The sequence below is a fragment of the Oryx dammah genome, unplaced genomic scaffold (assembly GCF_014754425.2).
Source record: "Oryx dammah isolate SB20612 unplaced genomic scaffold, SCBI_Odam_1.1 HiC_scaffold_1, whole genome shotgun sequence".
NCBI classification, from domain to species: Eukaryota; Metazoa; Chordata; class Mammalia; order Artiodactyla; family Bovidae; genus Oryx; species Oryx dammah.
The window spans coordinates 74011218-74026350 of NW_024070185.1; the positions used below are offsets into that span (position 1 = coordinate 74011218).

The 15133-nt window shown below is 36.8% G+C and overlaps 1 protein-coding gene across 3 annotated transcripts in view; it reads right to left on the bottom strand.

The window, feature by feature from the left end:
• Positions 1–15133, bottom strand: part of LOC120866311 (ubiquitin-associated protein 2) — a 112316-nt gene that overhangs the window by 76296 nt on the left and 20887 nt on the right. For all 3 annotated transcript variants that reach the window (XM_040243966.1, XM_040243975.1, XM_040243955.1), the window contains exon 2: positions 3877–4016. In XM_040243966.1, the coding sequence (XP_040099900.1) occupies positions 3877–3975 (99 nt within the window). In that variant the 5' untranslated portion in view covers positions 3976–4016. The remainder of the gene's footprint in view (positions 1–3876; positions 4017–15133) is intronic.

Genomic DNA, 15133 nt, shown 5'->3' on the forward strand with positions numbered 1-15133 from the left:
ATACAACTGTTGAGTGGAAAAATAAAAGTCTTGCCAAGAAAAACAGCATTACTAACTCTCTTCCTCTGGATCTCTCTTCCATTCACTTGGCTCATAACGAGCTAAAGCTACTTTCACAGTGAACAATGTGTTCACAGCTTTTCTAGCGCAGCCAAAAGTTTTGGGCTGGATCTGTCACCTAGTAGATTTGGAAAATACAATGAAGTCAGATTTTGTTTTCTAAATCACCCTTATGCCCACCATCTAAAGATAAGTATTGTTAGTTATAATTAATTACTTAGAAGATGTTTCTTAGAAGGAAAGCTATGACTAACCTATGCTAGACAGCATAAAGCAAAGATATCACTTTGCCAACAAGGTCTATATATTCAAAGCTATGGTCTTTCCAGTAGTCACGTACAGATGTGAGTGTTGGACTGTAAAGAAGGCTGAGCACCAAAGAATTAACACTTTCAAACTGTGGTACTGGAGAAGACTCTTGAGAATCCCTTGGACAGCAAGATAAAACCAGTCAATTCTAAAGGAAATCAACCCTGAATATTCATTGGAAGGACTGATGCTGAAGCTCCAATACTTTGGCCACCTAATACAAACAGCTGATTCACTGGAAAAGACCCTGATACTGGGAAAGACTGAAGGCAAAAGGGTAAGAGGGCAACAGAGGATGAGAAGGTTGGATGGCATCACCAATTCAATGAACATGAACTTGCGCAAACTCTGGGAGATAGTGAGGGACAAGGAGGCCTGGTGTGCTGCAGTCCATGGGGTCTAAACAGTCGGGCATCACTTAGCAACTGAACAATAATTAAGAACTATTCTTTTTCCTTAAATGTTTTAACAGTTGCGATATAAGCAAAACACTGGGTTCTTTCAGTAACCAGGCCTTTTTCATTAAAATTTCAAATATTATTATAATCACTTCATAACATATGCAGAATATACAATAAGAGTAAAAGCTACCACTTCCTGAATAGAACTTAAATAATTTCTAATTCCTTCCAAGCATGCTGTAAAGTAAATATTGTGAAATTAATAAAGGGAAAATTCACTAAAATGGAATCAGGAGACCAGAAGGGGAAACTCTCAGGCAGTACCACTAGAGGTCAATTACAGGAAAAACTAACATTGCAGGTAGGCCCCAATGGGAAAAGATGTACATTGCATCCTTACAAGAAATCAACTATTTCAGCAACTCAGTTAATGAGAAACCCTTATTACCCTGTACTTCACTTTTCTCTAATGACTTTTGTTCAAAACAACCCCTCCCAACTTCCTCATTTTTCTCTATAAAATAAGGTTCCTCTGTTTCTGAGACTTGCCTATGGCTTCTGCAATGGCTTGCTTATTCTGAATTGCAATTCTCTACTATTTCCAAATAAGCCCATTTTTCCTCCTAAAATAACTTTTTCAGTTTAACATTATCACACTCCATTTTACATTTTTTAAAACTAGAGTGTTTTAAAACATCATCCTCACATGATACTAGATAATCAAGTGACAAAATTACCAGTTTATAAGACAAATCTATGTTCTATACATCATATATGATACATTAAGTACAGATCATCATTTCTGTGGTACTTCTACCAAAAATGCATAAACTCCCTCTAATCATGAAAAAGTATCAGACAAACTAAAACTGGGAGATATTCTATAAAATAAATGGCATATATTCTTCAAATACATCAGTGTCATGAAACAGAGGAAGTCCTACATTAAAAGAGACTAAAGAGGGACTTCCCTGTTGGACCAGTGGCTAAGACTCTGTGCTCCCAATGCAGGCGGCTGGGTCTACGCCCTGGTTGGGGAACTAGATCTTATGTGCCACAACTAAGACCCACAGCAGCCAAATAAATAAATGACATTTCAAAAAAGAAAGACTAAATAAAGAGAACTGACACCTAAATACAATGTATAATCAAGGACTTAATTAGCTAAAAAGGACATTATTGGGACAATTGGGGCAATATGAATACAATGTACAGGTTACATTAGATGAGCTGATTTTCTGACTTTTGATAACTGTTTTTTAACTACATAAAATAAGATCCTTGCTTCCCTGGTGGCTCAGATGGTAGTGTCTGCCTGCAATGCGGGAGACCCGGGTTCAATCCCTGGGTCAGGAAGATCCCTGGAGAAGGAAATGGCAACCCACTCCAGTACTCTTGCCTGGAAAATTCCATGGATGGAGGAGCCTGGTGGGCTACAGTCCATGGGGTGGCAAAGAGTCAGACAAGACTGAGCAACTTCACTTCACTTTTTTAAAAATTATATACTGCAATATTTAGGGGTAGAGATGCACCATATCTGCACTTTATTCTCAAAAAGTTTGAAGGAAAAGTTGTGTGTAGTTTCTCCTTTGTAGAAGGAGAGAGAACAGGATAAATTAGCAAACATGGCAAAAATGTTAAAACCTGGGGGTAATCTAGAAGAAGGATATTCAGAAATTATATGTACTACTCTCAAAATGTTTCTCTAACTCTCCAAGCAATTTTTCTTTTACAGTGAGGTTCAAAGAGACTTAAGTAATAACATCTCAATGGTAAAGTGGCAAACTTAGGTCCCAAACCCAGGTTTACTCAGATTCAAAAGAGCTCATGGTCTTCTTACACCCTGCTGCCTCGATAGGGTGTCTCAGGACACCTCTACCATTAGACATTTAGATTGGGCAGGAAGTATCTTCTGCAATGAGGGACACACATTCTACCCCCAATTTCAGGTTGCTCCCTTAAGAAACACTTTCCAGAATAGGGTTAAGGATTTTACTGTTTTGAGAAATTCTCACCAAACGTTTTTTTACAAGGAAAGTCAGAAATCTAAGTGTCTAGGAATCCTTCTCAAAGTTCAGTGGGCAGCTTTTTTCTTCTGTAAAATGAGCCACCCCTAAAGGGCCAATGGAAAAGCTAGTAGAGACAATACTTGGCAGTCCTCCTTCCTCCATTCGGTAGACTTTGATTCTCTGGAAATCAGAAATCTAAGGGTCTAGAAATCCTTCTCAAAGCTCAATGGATGGCTTTCCAAAAATTTTATTTGGGTGGGAGATGGAGATAGTTTCCATTCCCAACAACTCACTTTAATTTTTTTTTTTTTTTTTGCCATATCGCACGTCATGAGGGATCTCAGCTCCCCAACCAGGTTATCATACTCATGCCTGTGCAGTGGAAGCATGGAGTCCCAACTCCTAAACCCCCAAGGAAGTCCCAGAAAAGACAGCATTTTAAAAATCTCTTGTAATTCAGATTTCTCTCTACTTCAGAGTATTGTTTTCCACTTGAGATTTTCATAGTACATTCCAGGGACACACCTGGATTAATGACAAAAAGGATACAACCTAGGTGCTAATAAGTAGCAGGAAAAAGTTCAGGATTAAACAGTTAAGGAACAAGTTTACCTGACTCTGTACTTCCTCTTTCCTATTATAGACTATTTACTTGTTTAAAAAATTCAATATATCTTTTTCTTTAAAAAAAAAAAAAAAAACTACTTTATTTTTGGCTGCACTCCATCTTGGTTGTTGTGTAAAGGTTTTCTCTAGTTGTGGCCAAGTGGGGGCTACTGTCTAGTTGCAGTGGGCAGGCTTTTCACTGTGGTGATTTCTCTTGTGGAGCCTCTAAGGTGTGTGGGCTTCAGTACTTGTGGCATACAGGGGTAGTTGCTCCATGGCACGTAGAACCTTCCCAGACCAGGGACTGAACCTGTGTTGCCTGCTTTGGCAGTGGATTCTTAACCCCTGGACCACCAGAGAAATCCCTAAACTATCTTTTAAAAACAAGTTTCAAAATCCTGCGTTTCCTACAAAGGAGAACATTAACGCATATATGCCCCTTAATTTCTGTAATTTTAAACAAAGAAAACAAGAGTTCCACAAAAACTTACCTGGACCACTTGTTTCTGTAGTTGTGTTGCCTGTGTTGCTGAAATCTGTGGTTTTTCCCGAGCACCTCTGGACCGGTCACTGCTCACTGAAGTCATCATATACAGTATATACAAAATAATGTATGCACAAAATAGAAAATCTGCAAGAAATCAGACATGGTAAGCAAATTTTGCAGATTACAAAAAACCAGCAAGGATAAAATTCAGGGATATGGAAGAAATATGAGATAAAACAAAGATTCTCTAGAAAGGAAATTCTCAAGAAACTACCCACTAAGGATTTTAGATTCCCCTGGTAGCTTTTAAGCCAATTTTACTAAGGCAGTCTAAATGTCTACGATTTATGATTATAGCAATTTTTAAAATTAATTTTTAATTGGGTGATAATTGATTTACAGTATTGTGTTGGTTTATGCCATACATCAACATGAATCAACCATAGGTATACATATGTGCCCTCCCTCTTGAAACTCCCTCCCACCTCCTATCCAATCTCACCCTTCTAGGTTGTTATAAAATACTGGTTTGAGTTCCCTGAGCCATACAGCAAATTCCTACTGGCTATCTATTTTATATATGATAGTGTATATGTTTCCATGCCACTCTCTCCATTCATCCCATTGTCTCCTTTCTCTCCTCCCCTCCCCCACCTCCATATCTGTAAGTCCATTCTCTATGTCTGCCTCTCCACTGCTGCCCTGCAAATGGGAGCACCAGTATCACCTTTCTAGGTTCCATTTATATACATTAATATACATATATGTTTTTCTTTCTGACTTACTTCACTCTATGTAATAGGCTCCAGGTTAATCTCATTAGACAAATTCTTAGAATAATATAATCTTTCAAAACTGAACCAGGAAGAAATAGAAAATATGAATAAACCAATCACAAGCATGGAAATCAAAACTGTAATCAAAAGTCTTCCAACAAACAAAAGCCCAGGGCCAATGGCTTCACAGGCGAATTCTATCAAAAGTTTAGAGAACAGCTAATACCTATCCTGCTCAAATTCTTCCAGAGAATTGCAGGAGGAAAACTCCCAAACTCATTCTATGAAACCACCATCACTCTGATACTAAAACCCAGACAAAAATGCCACAAAAAAAAATTACAGGACAGTATCACTGATAAACATAGATGCAAAAATCCTCAACAAAATTCTAGCAAACGGAATACAACACATTAAAAAGGTCACACATCACGATCAAGTGGGCTTTATCCCAGGGATGCAAGGATTCTTCAACATAACAAATCAATGTGATACACCATATTAGCAAATTGAAAGATAAAAGCTATATGATCATCTCAATAGATTCAGAGAAAGCTTTTTACAAAATACAACATTTGTTTAAGATAAAAGCTCCCTAGAAAGTAGACGCAGAAGGAACATACCTCAGCATAGTAAAGCCATATACAACAAACCCACAGCAAACACTATTCTCAATGGTGATTATAGCAATTCTAAACAAAAATATAAAATATCTCCATTTTAACCAGCAATTAGTTTACCACTATATAGTTAGCCCTCTGCATCCACAGATTCAACCAACCACAAATAGAAAATATTAGAAAAACATTTTTTTCAGGAAGATCCAAAAAGCAAAACTTCAAGTTTGCCACACTATGGCAACTATTTACATAGCATTTACATTGTACTAGGAGAAGGCAATGGCACCCCACTCCAGTCCTCTTGCCTGGAAAATCCCATGGACGGAGGAGCCTGGTGGGCTGCAGTCCATGGGATTGCTAAGAGTCGACACGACTGAGCAACTTCACTTTCACTTTCATGCATTGGAGAAGGAAATGGCAACCCACTCCAGTGTTCTTGCCTGGAGAATCCCAGGGACGGGGGAGCCTGGAGGGCTGCCGTCTATGGGGTCGCACAGAGTCGGACACGCCTGAAGCGACTTAGCAGCAGCAGGTATTATAAGTAATCCAGAGATGACTTAAAGTATACAGCAGGATGCGTGTAGGTTATATTCAAGAAATATTATTTGCCTTTTTGTTTTTTTGGCATGGGGGATCTTAGTTCCCTGACCAGGGATCAAACCCATGTCCTCTGCAGTGAAAGCATACAGTCAAACACTAGACCACCAGAGAAGTCCCAATTATGCTATTTCTATAAGGGAGATAAGCATGCACAAAATTCTGGTATCTGAGGGAGGTCCTAGAACCAATCCTGTGCAAGATGCCAAGGGACAAGTGTATATAGTTACTACTATTAACATATGTAGTTTTAGCTGCCTCTTTCCATTTGCAGTTGGTATCTGAACCCAAAGGCAATATTATGTCCAGCGGAGACTTTACTGCCAATAATCTAATTCAAAATGTGATGTCTAGGACAAGCTATACCTTAAGGCAAAAACCACTTATAAATAACAAATCTTCCAGTGAGACAAAAACAACTGTAATTTTCCTTTATTTACTCAACACTTACTCAATAGCAAGTGCCAGGCACATAATTCAATATGCCATCAAAACACAATTACAACAATAAAACACCACTTCACACTGAATAGCATGGCTACTATGATAAAAAAAATATATTTAAACAGAATATAAGTTTTAGAGAAGATGCAGAAAAATTGGAATCCTGAATACCACTGTTAAGAATATAAAATGATGCAGTCGCTATGGAAAACAGTATCATGTTCCTATAAAACCATCCCATTCAGTAATTTACTTCTGAGTATAAACCAAAGAAATTAAAAGCAGGGTCTCAAAGAGATATTTGTACACCCATGTTCATAGCTAAAAACAGCTAACAACAGCTCAGAAGTAGAAGCAACCCAGGTTTCTATCTACAGATAAAATATTAAGTACACAAGGAATATAAACATAAAATGGAATATTATTTGGCCTTAAAAAGGGAGGAATTTCTGACACATGCAACAAACATGAATGAACCTTGAGGACATTATGCTAAGCAAAATTAGTCAGCCACGAAAGGACAACTATCCTATGACTCTACTTACATGAGTTACTTGGAGTAGTCCAATTCACAAGCAAAGGTGAATAATAGTTACCAGAGGTTGGGAGCTTGGGGAAATGGGGAGCTATTGTTTAATGGGTATGGAATTTTTGTTGAGGAAGAAACGTAAAAAGTTGTGAAGATGGATGGCCACAATACCATGTGAATGTACTTAACATAAAGTGTACAAAATGTACACTTAAAAAATGGTTAAAATGGTAAATTCTGTATACTTTACCCCAATTTAAAAAACAGTGTAACAGTGCCTTAAGAGCACAATTTCTGATCTAGAATCCTATACTCGGCAAATATTCCAATCAATGTGAAGACAGAAACAGGTTGTGGACCTCATACTCAGGAAGCTCCTGGAACAAACAAAACCTCTGAAACAGCATACTAAGAAAAGGCCATTTGCAACTGACACCATGAATTACCTACCGAAATCCCTTTACAACATATTTTTTCTCTTGCAGTCCTCTTGCAAAGAGGGTGAAAAGCTAAATATTCAATTTCTCAGCCTCCCTTGTAACTCGGGATGGCCACAGGCCACTTTTCTCAAAAATAATCTGAAAAGTCACAGTACCTTTATTCACCGTCCCCCAAATTAGAAATATGCCAAATGTGCTTCAAAGAGTGAGTATGTGTAGCATATCTATACAGCTATTAATTAGCAATAAAAAGGAACCAACTGTTGAACATGAATGAATCTCAAACACATTATACTAAATGAAAGCAGCCAGATTTAAAAAGCTGCATACTGTATGATTCCATTTTTATGACATTTTAGAAAAGACAAAGACAAAATTAGAGAAAGGAGATCAGTGATTGCCAAAAACTAGGGGATAAGAAGGAGGTCTAACACAGGAGACAGGAGAGGTGGCTCCCTCAGATGACAGTGAAAAATTATCTAGATGACATCTTGACTACAGGAGGCCTACAGAGCAATCAGATCTAATCAGAGCAGGAATATAGAGGGATACCAAAGAGATGCCTCCAAGAAAATGTTTTTGACCATCTTAAGAAGTGAATTTGTATATATGATAAAGTATAATCAGTGGTGGGTACACAGAAACATAAACAACAGTGAGAGAAAAAAACCAATTACTGTTCCCCATAAAAAGTAATATGGCTCAACTGTAATGTTTATATAGTGACAGCAACTTTTTATTTAAACTTATTACATGCTGAACAACAAGCTAAATGTTTTATTTAAATTACTCACTGTAATCCTCAACACTATAGAATTTGGCATAATCCCCATTTTAAGAATCAGAAATAAAACTTGAAAAGGTTCTACAGACCAATGAGATGCAACACAGTGAGCTCCAACTGCTTATCTCCTAGGGTACAGAGCATACAAATCAAACCAGTAACTCTTGCCTTCATAACCTATACTAGCAAAACAGTAGCCCAACATCAAGGATGGAGGTGACAGAACTCTTATTTATGTAAACAAGCTACATAACACCCAACTGTAGACACTGCAGTCTCCAACAAACAAGACCTGTGGCTAGAGACACCGTAATCTGCAGCCCACCTTAGCACCATCTCCCTAACTTTTCCTGAGTCATATACGCTCAGAAAAATAGCAAACAACATGAACATTTAAAATAACAAAGTAAACCCTTTAATATTTTCAAGAATTTAAAAAATCACTGCGTGAATCAAAGGTCCACTGGAACTCTGCAACTAGGAGGTCACTAGTGACCACTGCCAACAGAGCTTAGAAACCCTGGAGTGGAAAAAGCCAAGATAAACGAGGGAGAGGGACAGTAAACTAATCATACTTGCAAGAAGTAGTAACCAGAAGGAGATACAGAACAAAGTAGAATTTTGTAAGGATGAGGTACACTGAGCAATTCTAATACACTGTAAGCACCATGAGGACAGTGATTACATCCATCCCGTCACTCTTCCAAATACATATTTACTGAATAAAAGAGGCCTATCTATAAGCCAAAGAGGAGATAACTGAGAGGCATTAAACTGAAATAGCAATAAAGGGAAAAGACTCCCTTGGACAAGAAGAGGGTGCCCTCTCCACAAGCCAACAGAATGAATAAAAGGGCAGGTGCAACAGATTCGAAGGTTAGGAAGATTCAAAGATTTGAAGATTAGGAAGAAGGTTCAAAGATTTGAAGATTAGGAAGAAGATTCGAAGATTAGGAAAGACAGTCAACAGAGCTGGTTTTATCAATCTTTACTTTTTTAGTAAAAGAGACAAAACACCTGCAGAGAATGCATACTAGATGAGTGGGGGGAGGAGAAACAAAAGAAAATGGCAAAGGTTTTAACCACTACGAAAGAGAGGAAGGCAAAAGAAGTCATAAAAAAGAATTAAAAAATGATACTGATGATCCACATGTTACCATGAAAGTAATTAGAATGTCACACCTCAACTCAGTAATTAAAGTAGAAGTGAGTTAAGGTGAATAGATCCTTTGCTGAAACATCCCACAAAATAAAAAGAACTTGAACTTTAAACAAGAGTCCACTTAAGTCATACATGATGTCACTAGGTGAAGAGCTGCTAACTCTGGTGCCTTTCTCATATACTTTAAGTTTCAATACATATTTGAAAACATCCCTTCCTAAAGAATATTCTCTCTCCAGTTTATTACAATCTCAGATGCCAGATTCACAACCTCATTAAAGGTAAAAATAATACTTTCATGTCTGTCATTAAACATGTGTTTCACTCTACTATAATATGGTGACTCAATCTTTTGGGTCATTAAGCACTTAGACAACTGATAAAAACTATGGCCCCTCCCCTCAGAAAAAGGCATATCCACAGAAAGTTCTGCCTGAAATTTCAAGAGAATTACATCTCATCTTCGTTCCCTCTCCTGTTAAAACCCATCCAGGAACAACTCACTCCACCTGCTCAATGCTGATGGGTGTCCAGGCTAAAACTCTGCTTTAAGAATTTAGTAGAGCTCTAAAATGTATTTAAAGCTTAAGGGTATTCCTTTCCAGGAAAAATGCAGACTATAACTGCTAATTCAGTCATTAAACAAAATCCTATAATTCACACGCTGTTTTAACAGGCTCTATGCTTCCTTAAGAACAAAAGGTACCTGCTTGTTCCCAAAGAAACTATTAGGAGAAAATGCTGACCCTCAATAAACTTACACATGGTATTTAATCAACATACTACCTATGTTCTTTCTGAAGAAACTATTGTTTTCAAGATCTGCTGACATGGTATAAACTCAATCAACTAATTGTAGTGTTAAAATAGTCTGCTGCAGGACTTCCCTGATGGTCCAATGGTTGGTTGGATCCCTGGTCCGGGAGGATCCCACAGGCTTTAAGGCAACTAAGCGCCACAACCAACTGCGCCTGCCAAGGCTCAAATACTGAAGCCCAAGCTCCTAGAGCTCATGATCTACAAGAGAAGCCACTGCAACAAGAAGCCCATGCTCTACAACTGTAAAGTAGACCCTGCTTGCTGCAACTAGAGAAAGCCCAAGCATAGCAACGAAGACCCAGCATGGCCAAAAATAAATAAAGATTCTATATTAAAATTAAAATATTTTTTACAAGTCTGCTGTTTCAGGTGAATATAATTAACTGGAAAACACATGCATCTTCCCCTCTGAACCACACTTAAGGAGCATGAACCAGAGAGAGACTAATCATCTATGGCCTACAAATATCTGCTTGACTCAACTGGCCTAAATGCAGCACACAGAAAATTATGTGCTTCAATGGAACATCACTCAGCCATGAAAAAAGAATAAAATATTGCCCCTTGTAGTAACACAGAGATCATACTGAATGAAGTAGGCCAAAGACAAAGACAACATCATCTATATGTAGAATCTAAAAAAAGGAAAAAAAATGAACCTCTTTACAAAACAGAAACAGACCCAGAAACTTACAGTTACCAAGTAGGAAGCTGGGAGAAGATAAACTAGGAATCTGAAATTAACAGATACTCATCACTGTAACTAAAACAGCTAAGCAACAAGGATTTACTGTAGAGCAGGAAACTATATTCAATATCTTATAGTAACCTGTAATGGAATATCATCAGGAAAAATTTATATGTAACTGAATCACTTTGCCATACACCTGAAACACAGGATTTTAAATCAACTAGTCTTCAATTTTAAAAAAATAAAAATAAAACACTCCCTGGAGAAGTACAAAATAATAATAATAATGTACTTGATTTAAATTTTTAACGTTTAAGCCTACTAGATTGAAAATTTAAACTGAGATTTAACCGTCTGCCACTTAAAAGATGATTCAATGAATGAGATGTCCAAGCAAAAGAATACTACAATGCCCTAACTGATCCAACCTATTTCCTGATCCAACCTATCTCGTTTACACGGAATCATATCCGTCCATTCAGGGAAGCTTCGAAACTCATTATCAGCCTTCTCAAGGTCCTCTTTTTAAAAAGCCAGAGTTCTTTCTCTGCTGCCCCAGTTTGATCCCTGGTCCAGGAAGATTCCATTTGCTGCAGGGCAACTAAGCCCTTGCACTCCAATTAGAGTCTGTGCACCACAACGAAAGATCCCACATACCACAAGTAAGACCCAACCCAGTCAAATAAGTAAATAAATATTAAAAAGAGAGAAAACAGCGAAACAAATCCAATTCCAATAACTACACATAAAAAGCTTTATCAAATTAAATAAAAAGCTGAAAATGGAGAGTGGCAATATATATGACAAAATAATGTAGAATGGTCATATTATTTCATGCTTAGGGAACATGTTAAAAGTTTTTAAGAATCCATTTTAGTGACAAAGCATTTCTACAAAAAGGTGGCAGTAAAACAAGAATATCCAGTTGGAAACAATTTCCTTAGTATTCTTTTGGTCAAGAACTTCCTCAGAGATTCAATAGTGAACACGGGTTCAATCACTCATCCAGTTACATCCCACATGCCATGCAGCAACGAGGCCTGTGTGCCACAACTACTGAGACCGGTGCTCTGGAGCCCGGGAGCCACAACTATTGAGTACACTCATCCTAGAGCCCTTGTTCCACAAGAGAGAAACCCATGCAGAGCAACTAGAAAGTAGTCCCCACTTGGCAGAACTAGAGAAAACCCACGTACAGCAATAATGACCCAGCACAGCCAAAAATAAATTTAAAAAATAAAAAAAACACAGTTCCCAAAGAAAAGTGTAAACACCTGAAACACTGTAAACCAACTATAATTTAATAAATATAAAGAATCTGCAGATACATTATAATTAGTAAGTTCAGCAAAATTTTAGATACAAAATAAAAATAAACGTACAAGGGTTACACCTAAATACCAGCTAACACAAAAAAATTCTACATAAGTTGTCTATGGCTGCTTTTTCACTACAATGGCAGTATTGAATAGTTAAGTTATAACACAGGCAAAGCAGAAAATATTTACTATCTGGTCCTTGGAAAAAAGTGCTCTAACTCCTATTTTAAAAGGTTCACTCAGTAAAAGTGATCCTTCTTCCTCAACTAGATTCAACTGAATTTCCAACAAAAGTCTAACAAGGGTTTTGTTCTCAGACCTGACAAGGTGATTCTAAAATGACACAGGGAATAAATAGTCAACAGCTAAGATGCTTCTTAAAACAACAAGGCACAAGACTGACCATCTAGGTATCAAGGATTATAAGCTACAGTATTTACCAAAGTACACAACTGGTACAGGGATAGACAATCCATGCAATGGATTAGAAGAGAAAGCCCAGAAATATGATTTTCAACAAGATGCATGTGGTCAGGAAAAGATGGACTTTCAAAGAGGCTGAAAGAACTGGTTGAGATTAGGTTTTAAAGTGTCTTTTCCTAAACCATACATTATAAAAGTTACTTTACAGGTACTCTAAGAACACACAGAGAGCAAAACTATTGATTTCAGAAGAAAATAAGGCTAATTTTTTTAACCCCAAGAAAGGAATTTTTATCTCATGAGAGTAATTATTTTCTTAAGAGTCAAAAGGTGTTAAAATTGCAACGATTAATAACTTTTTGGGGGGGCCTCACCATGTGGCATACCGGATCTTAGTTCCCCAGCCAGGGATCAAACCCATGCCCTGTGCAGTGGAAACGTGGAGTCCTAACCACTGAACCACCAGAGAAGTCCCAAAGATTAATAACTAAAATTAAAAACTTCTGTTCATAAAAAGGCAGCTGGCCCTGTGAAAATACAAGCCATAAACTGGGAAATTTTTTTATCAACATACATCTGACAAGTAGTAGTATTTGGATTTTATTAAATACTAAGATGGATAAACAACAAGGTCCTACTGTACAGCACAGGGAACTATATTCAATATCCTGTAATAAACCATAATGGAGAAAATATTAAGAATATATATAAGTAAAACTGAATCACTTTACTGTACACCAGAAACTAACATTGTAAATCAACTATATTTCAATTAAAGAGAAAGGAGGGAAGGAAGAAACACTATGAGAAATGCCCTAGCAGTCCCATGGTTAGGACTCTGAGCTTTCACTGCTGACGGCCTAGGTTCAATCCCCGGTAGGGGAACTAAGATCCCACAAACCACTCAGTACAGCCAAGAAAAAAGAAAGAAATACTATGAAACAAGAAGCATAAGAAAACTATCCAATAGGAAAACCAGCGAGAGTTGACCAGAAGTTTAGAGCAAATAACCTAAACCGCCCTTAAGTTTGTATCAAAGTCCATTTAAAATATTCCAAAACAGCCTACAGAATACTAGGATTTTATTTCCTAATGCCTTTTATCTACTTTCCTCTGAATTCTAAAGTATATACATGCAATTCATATTTCAGCTTATAAATTCTCTATTTCTTCTATATTTAACTTGCCTTCCCAGACTTAAATCATAAACAAGACCAGAAACTCATTTTGTTTTGCTCCCTTTACTACTCTGTAGGTGTCAACAGAAGAGACACTTGACAAATGTGTTGAAATGACATGTGATAGAAGCTGGTATCTTTTTTTATTGGTGAATAATTGCTTTACAATGTTGTACTCGTTTATACTGTACAACAAAGTGAGTCACTATATGTACACGTATATCCCAACTGTAAAAATTAAGAATAACCTAAGAAAGACCAAATCATAAGAGTCAATGATTCCAAAAAAGAACAATACATAAATTGAATTGTTTTCTAAAACAATCAGTTATGGAGACCCCAAAGCAAGCACTCCCATGATGTGAAACAATGTACCCCTATTTATAAATCTTACACATCTCAGGTTAATGAAATGATGTTAAACAAGCATTTCTGGTTATCTTTTGGACCTGTGTATCTTAAATTTAAAGAGAGGAGACATCATAACTCAGGATACCATTTCAGGCATCACAAGGAAAATTATGTCCCTGAAAACGATTTTAGCTAAAAAAAGGTTTCACAAGCTTTGTACTGAACTAGGTGTCCTAACATCATTTATTGATTTTCTTAATAGGTCCTCTGTCAACTGGAATGCTTAAGCTACAGGCATGTTACTGCACTCTAATAGCAAACAACCAATTAATGAGAACATCTGTGTGTCTATTATGGTTTAAAACTTTTTTCTCTATTTGAATCTCTCACTGTCAGTACGAATAACACACTTTGCATCCTTTTTTGAGATAAACAGTTTGAAGATTTTGTTGGTTTGGGTTTATTCTTTTGGTTGTATTATATAAACAAGGTTGTTATGTCATGATTATCTTAAAAGCTTTCTTTGAGTTTAGTATTCTCAGCTATGAAAACATACATACAAATACTTTAACTATCAGGCATCATACAAATGTGAAACATGCTAGTATTTCTGAAGTAAAGAGATTACTTATTTCTAAAATCACTTTCAGCATTAATACCCTGTAATTCTTCACTCCATAATTCTATGCTAAATATCTAAAGTTAAGCATCCAACCAAAATCTGCCTGGCTGAGTGGGTATTCCAAGGATAAAACCTTTTTAAAAAATCTTTTGTTTATCCACAGATTTCAGAACAGTTATTTTTTTAATTGAATAATGTGATCCTTTTCTCACTTATCTTTAACTATTTATCCCTCAGTGCCTCTACTTATGAAAATAAACTAGGTACATTAAAAATAACAAAATGAAACTTTGTTCTTACAGCAGTGCCATCTGGTGATGAAAATCTGCAAGTACAGAAATAGGCTAAACTGAATGGATTAAGACTGAGTTTTTTTGATTTACAAAAGACTTTTAGTCTTAATAGCCTTGCTATTACAACAACCAAACATTTTGATGTAATATATCCAAATTCTCAGTTGTCAATCAGATTAACCATAAGCTCCTTATGTTTCAAACTATAAGAAA